Genomic DNA, 14,027 nt, shown 5'->3' with positions numbered 1-14,027 from the left:
CCCAACAATACGGGGTCGCTACAGTACCATCCATACCCGCATTGCGTTGTCTCTGAATGGGAGGCAATGAGGATGAAATACAGCCGTCAGAATGAAGAGAGCACACAACTGAAGCTCAATCATCATATACGTGTATCACTGACAAAAGCAACATTAAGGGGCACAGAGGCATTGTTTGAAAAATTATGCACATTTTTATGTCTGATACAACAAAACAGGTAAACGACCCATGTTTAGCAAAAAAACAAACAAACAAAAAACAAAACTAAAATTTTAAACATAGGTTCAAGGAATGACTGAAAATGGTGACACTCAGCTGCCTTGACTTAAACCAGTCAGTGGCTACACAAAACTAATAGTACAACAAACATCCTAGGCTTATGTTGTTGCTATGTAACAAAAACAATTTATTCATAATGGCCATTAATTTTGGTTTGCCATCATTAAGTGCCATTATAATGCAAGATATAGCATAGTCCTTTAGAAAAAAAGCAACGTTTGTAAATCTCAAGGTAGATTTGTTGGAGCTACAGAGCCCTTCTTCAGATTGAGAAAATTCTTCTTCTTTCTTCTTCTGCTGCTTGGGGCATCTATATTGTCATGAACGTCTGGTGGTACCCGAAACACAAACACCCTACCTTCGATGTCCGGGGGGCTCAGTGCTGCACTAGTGGATGTGGAAGTAGTGATGGGTGCTGACAGGGGTTCTTCCACTACTTCCATCACCCCTTGACTTGTAGCATGTTGATGCTGCAGCGCTGCTGTACTTTCAGCCACGGTTGATTTATGAGTTTCCTGTTTCACGGTTGTAACACTGCTTTCCATTCCTTTTTTTTTAACCAGCACTGGTGCGACGTCTTTTGGAGCTTGGGGTCGCAGACTGGGGAATAGTTTTTCATTTAGACTTTGCCTCTTTGCCTGCAGTCTGGTGGAGTGACAGGACAAAGGGGCCTTTGTTAATGGGTTTGTGTTGAAGTGCTTACCTGTAGTAGCTGCAGCTCAGCCATGTCATTTCTCACATAAAAGGAGATACTCAAGTTAAAAAGATTTTTACCAGTGGTGTTAGTGCCCAATGAAATAGAAAGAGACAGCCTTGTGATGATACAAATATAGAACGCATCTCAACCTACTAATAGGGACTTTAAGATGTTACAACTAGTAACACGCCAGAGCAATTTGTTGGCTTGCACTCACCTGTTCTCCACCACGTGGCTTGGCATATTCCTCTTCACCATTTCTTCCCTTAGTTTGACCAGCAGAGTTCTGCTTGACCCCCTAGAACACCTGGTCAAAAATAGATAATGATAAATATAAATATTGTGAACAAGGCCAGTTTGGCCTTGAAACAGGTGGCGCCACCTGATGATGAGTATCTGACATGCTGTGATACTTTTTCACTTGGAGAGTTCTGTGTCAACATTCTCTGCTCAAGTAAAACCAGTTAAAATGATGCATGTCTGACATTTGAGGTAAATTGTAACACTATTGAATAGGAGAAAGCACAATTCTGAAATCAAAACAACCTATTATATTAGAGAGAAAAAAAATTGAGTTTGGGAAGGGAATTCCAGCTGGCTTTCAAAACAAGGACTTCAGATGTTTTGCTAAATCTCTGGCCTATGAATCCTATTGAAGGGATACAGCGTCCTTCACTATGCTGAAATGGAGCCTCACTGTAAACGTTTTACTTTTGCTCAAGAGCTGAAAAATAAATTACAATTCAACAAATGCTATATTCACTACAATATATAGAAACAATATCACTCTGCTTTTCTGTGAATATGGAGTATCCCACAGGGCCGCCTTATACCGAGAATACATGTTCCAGTAAAGAATAGCAAAATAATATTTATACCTGGTCAAATCCAGAGCTTTAAAACAGATCTTGCATGTTGTTCCAATAGATTTATTTATTTCAGTGTTTTGGCTTTTTAATTCAGGTCTGAGGGGATCTCATGCAAGGAGCATTTGTCATGTAGTGTCATCCAAACAGCACAGCCAGATACTGACAGTGAATGTTCCACTGATGGAGCCAGTGGATCAGGAGCAGATGGAAACAGAATGATGATCAGCAAAATGATTATTCTGTTTTGCATTGGGAAGCGTGAGCCTTGTGGGACTACAAACAGCTGGTACTTGCCATTTTCAACTAAGATTTTCTAGGGAGAATCACAAATCTGTAATTATTTGAACTTCTTGGTCTGCTTACCCACTTCAAACAAAAGGTTTTTTTTTCTTCTAGTTACTATATGAATTTTTTCCCCATCATGGAAAGAAATATAGAAAATCATGAACTAAGGCATGGCTACTGCACCTTCAGTTTCAAACAAAATGTATTACTGTAAACTCTAATCTTCCCTTGCAGAGTTAAAAGAGCAAACTTGATTTTGCACGAGGAAGGGATGTCATTTTAGGGAGTATCAGTGGTCTTGTGCCAGTAGACTACTGTGTCAGGTTTGATAAACTGTCAGTTATAAATGAATTTATCTGTAGCTCAGATGGTTTTTTTTTCTTACATAAAAATACAAATGATGGTAATCATATTTCATAAATATGAAACAAGGCCAGCCTTTTTTGTTGCTGGAGACGGATAAATCCTTGTCTAGCTCACAAGTGCTGAGAATCCAAAAGCTTAAAGTGCTGAGAATCCAAAAGCTTAACATCTGTTGTTCAGTGCAAATCTCTCCAAGTGCTAAGGTTTGGGACTTGGCATAAAATTCAATCTCAACAGAGATTCTTAAAATGAACTCTGTCAGCAACATCTGGCTCAGTTTTCAACATCTATATACCGCTGTCGGAAAATAATACACTTTTACAAGATGAGTCTATTTTAGTATAAAATTCCTCCTGGTGGAAATTGTTTTCAAAGGTAGGTTAGGAAACACATTTTCTTCAAGATTACAGCACATTCATAAAAAAATAATGACACAAGGATATTAAATACAAACTCTCCATATACACATATATATTGATGAGCCCAAACATTATGCCTAATATGCTGTTCGTCCTCCGTGTGCCACCAAAACAGGGCCGACCCGCCGAGGCATGGACTCTAAAAGACACCAAAACATGGCACTAAAACATTAGCAGCAGATCCTTCAAGTCCTGTAAGCTGCCAGGTGGAGCCACCATGGATCGGACTTGTTGGTACAGCACATCCCACAGATTCTCAATTGGATTGAGATCTGGAAAATTTGGGGGCAGTGTGGCAGGGCGCATTATCCTGCTGAAAGAGGCCACTGCCATCAGGGAATACCATTGTCGTGAAGGAGTGTACCTGGTCTACAACGATGTTTAGGTAGGCGGCACGTGTCAAATTGACATCTACATGAATGGACCCAGGGTTTCCCAGCAGAACACTGCACAAAGCATCACACACCCGCCACTGGCTTGTCGTCTTCCCACAGTGCATCCTGGTGCCATCACTTCCCCAGGTAAACGCACATGTATACAGCAATCCACGTGATCTAAATGATAACAGGACTCTTTTAACCAGGCAACCTTCTTCCACTGCTCCAAGGTTCAGTTCTGATGCTCATGTGCCCGTTTAGGTGCTTTCAAAAGTGGACAGGGGTCATCATGCAGCCCCATACGCAGCAGGGTGCAACACACTCTGTGTTGTGACACATTCAACGAAGGCGCTCGCATTTTCTCTCCCTCTCCTCCCCCTTACCTTCCCTGCTTTGCTCCTCTTGTCTCGGCTAGTCTACTGTCTTATACTTTGAGAGACTCTCTCTGCACTGCTCTCCAAACTGAAAAATCATGGATTTGATCAACTGGTCTCTCAACGCAACTTACACCATCTTCTCGACGAGAAGCTTGGGTTCGGGGGAACCTGATTGTCCTGCCGGGACGTTTGCATCTGGCTACACGATGGACGCGTGGGAGCGGTGGCGGGTCGTGTGCCTGGCGGCTCTTTCCATGGAGGACATTGAAGACATCTACCTATTCGGAACCATGATTACAGGTCTTTTGCTGATTGGATTAGGCATTGCCCTGGTTTATCGAGGAATACAGAAAACGGTGACAGCTGTCCAAAGCCCCATAAGGCTGCCCGACATGATTGAAGCGGTGGGCAGAGCTGTTGGCACTCAGACTGTGGCTATAAACCGCAATATGGATAACATCATGGAGAAGCTTACGGCTTTGCAAAGGCAAATGGATCGTTTTGGAGACCAAAATGGACAGGAGCGTAGTCGGGTAAATTGAAATGCGGCTACTTGCCCTTAGCCCAAACAATCCCAATCTTATCTGCAATGGCCTCGGCCAAGGCCATTGCTGGATCAACAACTCCCCTGGAAGAACACTGCAGTGAGACGCTCTTGCATTCCTTTCCCCGCTTCCACCAGACACCTGCTGATTGTCGACTCTGTCTAGGGCCTGATCAAGGCTGTCTCCATGGCAACTTGCTGTGTTATCGCTATGACAATCCTGTGGACTTGAGACACTGGTTGGGACACCAGCCGAAGCGACTCACCAGGCCTACACATACACGAACTTTACATACATACATACACACGTACATATATGCAATCACGCCCCCCTACCCCCCCATCCCACACCTTCGCCGCTTTGCACCCCCAGTGTGACAAGCGGGTCTGTGACTAGCGCCCACGGCTGCAGGACCGGATGGCTGCTTGCCTGCGCTGGGTTCCTCCACCCCCACTCCCCCCTACCCTGTTGCAAGTCGTGAGCTTTCATGTTGTAAAGTGTACTGATTTATGTGCTTATGTTGCTGAGGTTTTCTTTCCTGTTCCCACACTGTACTCCCCACAGGAGCATAGTCTGGGAGTTGCTTTTTTTCTCCTCCCCTCTCCTCATGTTATGCTGTATCTCTTCCATCCCTGTCTACCCCCCTTGTCATATTGTATGTATGTTTGTGTATATGTATGAACGGGTTGATGGTTAATTTCGCTGGCACTTGTGTCCAGTGACAATAAAGGTTACTTACTTATTTACTTACTATTCCTCCTGTAACCACTGTTAACATTTTCTGTGACTTGTGCCACAGTAGATCTTCCGTCGGTTTGGACCAGACGGGATAGCCTTCAATGCCCTCACATATTGATGAGCCTTGGGTGCCCTACACCCTGTCACGGTTTGCACTACTGTCAGTAGGTACTCAACACTGCTGACCAGGAGCACCCCACAAGCCTTGCTGTTTCAGAGATGCTCTATCCCAGTTGTCTGGCCATAACAATTTGGCCCTTGTCAAAGTCACTCAGGTCTTTACTCCTGCCCATTTCTCCTGCATCCAACACATTGACTATGAGAACTGATTGTTCGCTTACCATCTAATCTACCCAGATTATGACATATGCCCTTGTTTGGAGATGATCAATGTTATTCGGTTTGCCTGTGAGTGGTCATAATACTTTGGCTCATCAGTGTATACACACACACACTGACAATTACTGAGAAATATCCTAACCCTGCATGGTCCTGCTCCGAGGAGGATGAAGATTGCTGTTTGGGGCAGAGGGCATCGATGATGGAGAGGAGCTCAGATTCGGGCAAGGTGGGGAGGAGGAGACGGAGGGTCTCCACAAGATCATCAGTGGTCATCTGACTCTTCTTGACCAGCTGAGAGGCAAACTCCAGATCCTTGGATAAACAGAGATTATTAATACCATAAGAGATCAACCTTAACTATAAAGGATAATTCCTTCTTTTTTTTTATAACCTGGGACTTATTTTTGTAGTTTCTGCCATCATGCGTATCGGTTATATCATTTTACCTATTGACTTCATTGTGGATATTTTGGATACGGGACCACCAGCTTTTAAAGACAAAGCTTTAAAACAGCATCTTATGGGTCATTGGAACACAGGTGTCAGACATGTTTCAACAAATCCAATTCAACCCAATCATCAAAACCACATATTGGAATGAAATTGAAAGTACAAGTTATACCCATAAATGTCCAACATTATCAATGGCCAATCGCATTGCTGAGCTACTTTCTGGCTCAAATTGCAAGAATAACTTGTACTTACTGTAGGTAGGACCATTCATCGAGTATCTACCCGGCCAGCGCAACTGAAAAGTCATATGGCACAACATCTACACAGTCTAACTGAGACACTAGTGTTTTTTGTTGCTGTTGAAAGGACAGATTTAACAAGTTTTCAATTGCCCTGTAAGATGCCATTGTACAGCTGTGTCTAGTGGTGGTCCAGTGTCCAAAATCTCCAAAATGTTATGCCCAAAATCTCCAAAAATTACTGCAACAGGATGTAATATCCAATGAGAGAAATCATCACTCATGAATGTATGCATTTACTGCATTTGCAGATGCATACATGTGCACGCTAACACATACACACACATGCAAGTGATCCCCCTTATTTTTCCTGGATTTTAATAAATTGTATTGAAGTGACAATAGAAAGGGTCATTTAGATGCAGTCAGACCTGGTCGCAGTTTGAATACAGTCTCTTGAGCTCCACTTGCTGCCTCAAATCTTCCATGGCTTGACTCATGGTGATTGACTGTTGCAAGCTGAAAGCAACGCAGGATGTAAATACTGTCACCATTTGCATATGTATGATACATAGATTTTGCAATCTCTCCTTTTTCAGATCAGACTAGCATGACTGCCCACCTTTCATTCAGCAGTGCCAACACCTGATCACGCTTGTACAGGGCATTGTTCAGGATCATAGCCATTCTGCAGTCCTGCTGCACCTGAAAGTGTTTCTCCTCCTCCTCTCCATTCACATCCTCCTTCTCTTTGTCCTCCGGGTCTGTGATTGGCTTGTCACCGCACTGAGTGGTCTTAAAGCAGTCCAACCCTGTCCTCTCTCTGTGGAGCTGTAGGTTTGCTTCCTCAAGGCCCTGTAAGCAGGCATCAAAATAGGTAAGGAAAAAAATTAATAATCGACCCATAAAACTCTATGTACCACTAATAGATATGACAATGGAAAGAACTTTTCCATTGAAAAGAAAGGAAAGAGGGGGGCACATACTATATTGCAAAAGTTAAAATGACATCCAGTATTGATCAGTTTCATCAAGTAGAGAGCAAGTAGATTTGCCAACAGGCCCTATACTAGACATCCAGTATCCACATTTAGGGGTTAAGACTAGGTTAAAATCTAGCATATGGCTGAACTGCGAATACATTTATTACACAGCTGTTTTTGCATGATTACATTTAAAAGCGGCCGTTTTGACATCAGTTCCATGAACAACTGATGATGTAATAGAAAACTGTTCACGCTTATTCAATTTGAAAGAGCAACGGCCAACGGGAAAACTCCAACTTGGCTGTCCAACAAATTGTGAAACTACATCCCTCAGTCACTCACGGACAACCGCACGTGTAGGGCTGGCCCCGCTGTTGCGGTCCAGCCAAAAACAGAAAAAAATGGACACAGGTGCAGTTTGAGTCAAGAATATCCTACCAAGCAGTGGCTCTGAATACACTGTGCCATATCCTGTCCCTCTAGGCTCTTTCCATCTCGGAGCTGCTGAGTGAGAAGGTTATGAAGGGTGAGCATGGCTTTTGAGGTCTCCAAGACCTTGGCCCTCCTCTCAGCCTTCTGGTAGTGGATAGCAGCCATTTGCATTGCCAGGCCATCTGCCTGCGAGCATAGCTCATGCCCTCGCTCCCTCTCCATTTCCTCTAGAACCTGGTGGGATATGGACAGGTGAGTTTTTGTTCATGTTGTACAATATAACCAAGAAGAACTTATCTGTGCTTCAGATACAGAACTCTTACAGATACATTAACTGCTGGTTTATTTTAGACAGGGAACTGGCTAGAGTGGTCTGACCTATTCTTAGTGCAGGAAGTTGATGTACAATAAAGAATAATACGCTACCCACCTGTTACTTATCAGTCACCCACATAACGTTAAAAATGACTTCTTAGTAATTATAATTCACAGAAGTGACAGGGGAACTTCTCCTTCCATCACGTCATCACCTTGTCCATGAAAACGCTCTCCATCTCCTTCTCCTTCTCAAACAGCTGGATCCTTTCCTCTAGCCTCCTTTGGAAGAGTAGCAGCTCGGCTGTGTCTGCTTTGTGTCTGGACTTGCTGGATTTCCCCTTGGATTGTGGCTTCTTCTGCAAAAACCATAATGTGGTTGAAGCGGTTGGGAAAATGACTCCACGGCACACTGCCATGATGTGATTAAAAATGAGACCACTTTGTGGAGTCCTTTATAATCTCTGAATAACCATATGAACTCATCCCACTGCTTCACAATTGGTGTTGATCACTATGTGGGTTAACAGTGGCAGCTGCCCCACCACATTCTCATTATTGTACAAAACACTAAACATACCACTTATCTCCTGCTGTGGTTTAACATAAATGGCAGTAAATGCCTCATTATAAGATATGGAAAACAAGAAGGCCACTGTACAGAGAAGAAGTGGACACTGAGATACCTTACCAAAAATTTTGGGGACTCTTATGGCAAACTTTTTCAAAAATGTAAGGAGATAAGAAAAAAGATTGAGTAAAAAAATTTTGCAAATTTTCTCTATTGCTAGCCCCATAGTTTAAACAATTGTTTTGCCTGTATACATCATAATTATCTTCAGATCTAGCACTTGAAGGCATGTCTTCCCAGCACTGCATAGAGAGAGGGTAATGAAACAGTGATGTGCATAATATGACTACCTAACACAGCTTCTAAAGCTCCCATCCTCCATATGTATCAATGTTATAAGTCAAAACCCCATGTACAAGCTAAATAATATCAATGTGCAAAAGATAATTCAGTTAAATTATGAAACTCTTTCACAGGATTTGACTTCAGATGGTAGTTTATCTTCCACCTTAAACATATTTTAAAACAGATGACTCAATGACATTGTCATCATCTTCCTTCCGGGTTGCGGGGATACTGGAGCCTATCCCAGCAGTCATTGGGTGGCAGGCGGGGAGACACCCTGGACAGGCCGCCAGGCCATCACTGGGCCCACCCACACACACACACACCCACACACACACACATGCATGCATACCTAGGAGCAATTTAGTATGGCCAATTCACCTGACCTACATGTCTTTGGACTGTGGGAGGAAACCGGAGCACCCAGAGGAAACCCACGCAGACACGGGGAGAACATGCAAACTCCACACAGAGGACATCCCGGGACAACCCCCAAGACTGGATTACCCTGGGGCTTGAACCCAGAACCTTCTTGCTGTGAGGTGACCGCGCTAACTACTGCGCCACCATGCCGCCCTCCGTCAAAGTATATACAACACAAAATATACAAGACCCATCTTTTCTTTCAGTGGAATAGACTCTATTTCACTCAAGAGGCCGATGAGACATTTTCTAAGTCTTAAGACAATTGTGAAATGTTTTCATTGCAAAAGGAAATGTAAATCAATATCAAACTTTCTGTTCACTAGGAAAACATTTCCTCCAGTTTCTCCAGCACCAACACTGGCAGAGGATTGTTTATTGTAACTATGGGTCTGTGGCTCTGTGTGCTATATCACTGCAATGTAAAAGCCACAGTTAATGAAAGAAAGAAAGCCACTTTATTTGGTCATTGTATTGTTACAACAAATTGTATTCTTACAATAAATTTGTTCTTTGCATTTGACCCATCCTAATGTATAGGAGCAGTGGGCAGCTGCAGCACCCAGGGACCAACTCCAGTTCTTCTTTCCATTACCTTGGTCAGGGGCACAGGCAGGAGTATTAGCCCTAATGTATAGGGATGCCCCCCGAAACCCGGTTCTAAACGGGAACCGGTTCTAAATTAGTAAAAACCGGAGCATTTTTAAGATCCGACGTTTTCGGTTCTGCTATCGGTAGTCGGTAGGTACTCGAGAAATCATGGAGTGAGATTTATATTGTGGCAATTGTGTTTTTCGAGGAATTTAAACGTCGCGAACATAATCTTGTTCGCCGTTTTCTCCATCTCTCTGTCTCTCTCTCTTACTGCGCGAGGGGCGGGGCTGTGCTGTGCTCCACACACTCGCTCACACACGCACAGACAGCTCTGCTCAAGTGCTCATCATGGTGGAGAGAACTAAACGTTCAAAAGTTAGGGTATATTTTTCAAAAGTCGATGACAACTACGCTCGTTGCCACAAGTGCAACAAATCATTTGCCAGTAAGGGTGGCAATACAAGCAATCTGTCGAAACATCTTTTGTCGAAACATGGTATTAATCTGCAGAAATGCGGCGTTTTCCACTGCTTTGCTCGTAGTGTTCCATCCACGTCCACTGCAGGTAAGCCGTAGGAGCCATAGATACGGAGTTAGCTAGGCTAATAACGAATTATTACGAATAGGCCAATAAATAAAATATAACTGCTTGGCTAATTGTTTAGCTACAAATATATAAGCCATAGATACGGAGTTAGCTAGGCTAATAACGAATTATTACGAATAGGCCAATAAATAAAATATAATTGCTTAGCTAATTTTTTAGCTACAAATATATAAGCCATAGATACGGAGTTAGCTAGGCTAATAACGAATTATTACGAATAGGCCAATAAATAAAATATAATTGCTTAGCTAATTGTTTAGCTACAAATATATAAGCCATAGATACGGAGTTAGCTAGGCTAATAGCCGGGGACACTATAAGTCAGGAGAGATCACGACTCCTGCCGGAGAAGGCAGATATGTTGATTTTTCTGCAGAAGAACTGTTAGGATAATGTTCTAGGTTCTTGTTTGTTTGAACTTCCGTTAGCCTTTTGCTGTAAAAATTTATTTTTAATATTTTTTTTTCTTTATCTTTATCTACTTTTATCTTTTATCTTATTTGTTGTTGTTGAATGTTGATTATAAAGTCTATAATTCAGACGCATTTAAAACATTGCTGCTGCTGTTGCTGCTGAATAAATAATATTTGTTTATATTTATATAAAGTTATATAATAGAATAATAAAGCAATGTCGATTCTGTTCTTAATTACGTGTCTTTTTTTCTTGCATAATAATCAAAAAGAACCGATAAGAGTATCGATAAAGTACAGAACCGATAAGCAGTACCGATAAGAGTAGTAGTATCGATAAAATCCTAACGATACCCATCCCTACTAATGTAACATGCAATTAAAAGGAATCTGAATTCATTAACATGTAGCTTGTCTCACACCTCTATATGAGTTTTATCAATCAACTGCTCAGTCTCCTTCTTCCAGGCAGCCAGGGTTGTGTAGAGTTTTGCTCTGGAGATGGCATGAGGTAGCACCAGGCAGCGGTCCATCACAGACAGACACTTCTGAAATTCCAGCTTCATCCTAAGGCTGTCATCCTCTGAAAGGGTCAGCTGAAAAGAGCACAAACACCTAAAGATGAGAGAGAGAGAAAGAGAGAGAGAGATAAACATACACACATTTGAAGTGTTTTTATATGAATCCACTGAATTTAATTACAAAGGTGACCATCATCACTATAGCACTGCTGGCTTAACAAGCTGACCTGAAGAAAGCTCGGCCACGGGCCCTTAACTCCCTCTGCTCGTGCAGCTCTCGCTCCATGGCCTCCCGCAGGGCTTCCCTGGTGCACCTAAGGGTGCGTACAGCTACCTTGCCCTCCTGGTGTAGTCTCTCCTGTGCTCGTTGAAGAGCACTGGCTCCCTGACCCTGACTCTGACTCGGTCCTGGCTCTGGCTCTATATCAAAGAGAGTACTGGGAGCTCCAGGAGGTAAGAGTGTTAGCATTGCCTGTACTGCAGAAGGTTGGATGGCATTGACTTCTGCCATGGCACTCTGGATCGTACACATGGTTGTCTACAAAACAGGAGAAGGGTGAAGAATAGGAATGAAATAAACAGCTCAAGGTAGGGGAAATGATGTAGATGTGTCATACACAGAAATGAGTTCCTAACAGGAGAATAAACTTGAAGTAGCATTTAAAGCACAGTTGTGTGTGAGGTGGATGAGCCTAAGGTGTGCCACCTTGCGAATGTTGGCAGCGGCCTCCTCATCCAAGTTGTTGATGAGCTCAGCTAGTTCCAGGCTCTGAGCAGTCAGCAGGTTCTGCCAGCAGCGTAAGTGCTGGGCCATGTCTACTATCTCCTTCAGACCCCTGGACAGGCCTGACAGGTCCTTCTGTCTCTGCTTTTGTTCCTGCAACTAGAGAGTAGGGGGTTAGATTAGGGATATTAGCATGTATATTGTAAAATGAATAGAAAACAACAATGATATTAACAACAATAAGAAGAAACAGATTGTGGCTGATGCATGGGCAAATGTGACTTTGCTACCCAAAACTATAGTCCTTAGTCATTGCCTATAACCACACCAATCCATTCTAGTCATGTCTGATTCTAATTTGATATACCGCACTAACAACCTGAGGTAGAAATTATTTTTATACTTTCTAGCATGGAGGAGGAGAGGGGATCAGCTTGTTAGGTGCCGCTGGAGCAGGTAGGGGTTAATTATTTTTCTTAAGAATACTACAACATGTGATAGTGATTGTTCCCCTACCAGACAGCTCATGCCCTCTGGCTGGGGGACAACCACACTAAAACCAGAAATATCCTTCAGCCCAGGTATACATAGAGTCAGTGCACAATGGTCCCATACCATGTTAGAGATGAGCTCCCGCCTCTTTTTGACCAGCACACAGTGCATGGCTCTCCTTTCCTGGCTCAGTGCCTCATCCAGCCTCTGTCTCACCATCAGCAGCTCTTTTTGGGCCTTGTCTTGGAGCTGGTCAATGTGCTCTGTGGACAATGTGCTCCCTCTGGTGGAGAAGGGGACAGAATCCCAGGTTGTTAAATATATCAGATGTCCATGCACCCTGGAGAGCTTGTGTAACTTTGTTGAGATCAAAATACCCATTTTCCTGTTTCACCAGTTTCATATACCATTCTAAGATTTTGTTAATTCACAAAAACTGGGTTTTTTTTAATGCATGATGAAAAACAATGTCTTTTAGGCACTCTCACTGACTCGACAGAAAAAAAAACAGGGTAAGAGACCAGTTTCAGTCTGACATTCAGTGTATTGCGATTAGGGCTTATCTATTATTGCAAAGGGTTAATAATAATTACAGGGTTAGAAAAGCATTTTGGCATAAGCGTTTCATAAAATTTAGTTTAATTCCGGGGTTAGAATATATTAAGTTTTTCAGTCTAACAAGTAAAAATGCAATTTTAGTCCCAAATATCCAATTGGTGCATTGTATGATACAAACATGTTGACCATCAAGCTTTTTTTCCCCACTTTTCAAACAAACTTAAGAAATAGCTGACACTAGGGATGTAACGATACACTCAATTTAGGATTCAATACGATTCATGATACTTGGGTTCACGATGATTTTCATATGATTTTGAAGACAAGTTCTGACTGAAAGAGAGTCCTTTATTTCTCAGACAAAAAGCTAAAAAATGTATTTTCTCTTATCGTTTCTTTATCAAATTAAAGAATCCTTTTTTTATTTCTGAGGTAGGGTATAAACTATGCAAAACAATGTATATTTCCTTTTCTTTTTAAAAGTGAAACTGAAAATACATTTTGTCTTAAATAACAAAAAATAACCAAAAACAAACAAACCCAAATTGAATTTCAAAAGAAATCCCAAATCAAATAACAATACAAATAAGGAAAATCTCTTGAATTAAACAAACTAAGCTTGGAATTAACTTCAGCATATCTACATTTTCAGGCAGAAGCTGAGCTCTCTGGACATTCACGATGTCCCTGTCATCCCACCTGTGGCCGCCATATCTTGATACAGCATTAAAAAAAAAATACAGCCATTGACGCAAGTGATGACGTCGAACAAGCAACAGCAAATGCAGATGGTGCCCTCTGCTGTTTAAAAAGAGTATTGTGATTCATTTTCGTCTCATCGATTTGAATCGTCAAATATTTGTATCGGGAATTCACTGTCTAGCGAAGACGGAGCCGCCAGGGAAGAGGGAAAGACCAAAGAGGCGCTTTATGGATGTGGTAAAGGAGGACATGCAGGTGGCTGGCGTAACGCAGGAAGTTGCAGAGGACAGGAAGAGATGGAAACGGATGATCCACTGTGGCAGCCCCTGACGGGAGTGGCCGAAAGTATTGTGGTAGTAG

The 14,027-nt window shown here is 42.4% G+C and overlaps 1 protein-coding gene across 1 annotated transcript in view; it reads right to left on the bottom strand.

Annotated features, from left to right (window-relative positions):
- Positions 1-193: 193 nt before the first annotated feature.
- The window catches only part of LOC130107668 (limbin-like), a 30,385-nt gene continuing 16,551 nt past the window's right edge, over positions 194-14,027 (bottom strand). Inside the window, exons 13-23 of the mRNA XM_056274379.1 lie at positions 12,531-12,690; positions 11,898-12,074; positions 11,419-11,729; positions 11,093-11,285; positions 7,933-8,076; positions 7,409-7,636; positions 6,607-6,839; positions 6,416-6,503; positions 5,432-5,604; positions 1,195-1,284; positions 194-925 (exon numbers count right to left, since the gene is read on the bottom strand). Coding sequence (XP_056130354.1) covers positions 508-925; positions 1,195-1,284; positions 5,432-5,604; positions 6,416-6,503; positions 6,607-6,839; positions 7,409-7,636; positions 7,933-8,076; positions 11,093-11,285; positions 11,419-11,729; positions 11,898-12,074; positions 12,531-12,690 — 2,215 coding nt within the window. The 3' untranslated portion in view covers positions 194-507. The remainder of the gene's footprint in view (positions 926-1,194; positions 1,285-5,431; positions 5,605-6,415; positions 6,504-6,606; positions 6,840-7,408; positions 7,637-7,932; positions 8,077-11,092; positions 11,286-11,418; positions 11,730-11,897; positions 12,075-12,530; positions 12,691-14,027) is intronic.

This window comes from Lampris incognitus, chromosome 2 (assembly GCF_029633865.1).
Source record: "Lampris incognitus isolate fLamInc1 chromosome 2, fLamInc1.hap2, whole genome shotgun sequence".
Classification (NCBI taxonomy): domain Eukaryota; kingdom Metazoa; phylum Chordata; class Actinopteri; order Lampriformes; family Lampridae; genus Lampris; species Lampris incognitus.
Note: the sequence above shows the minus strand (reverse complement) of the source record. Positions and strands in the feature narration are given on the sequence as shown.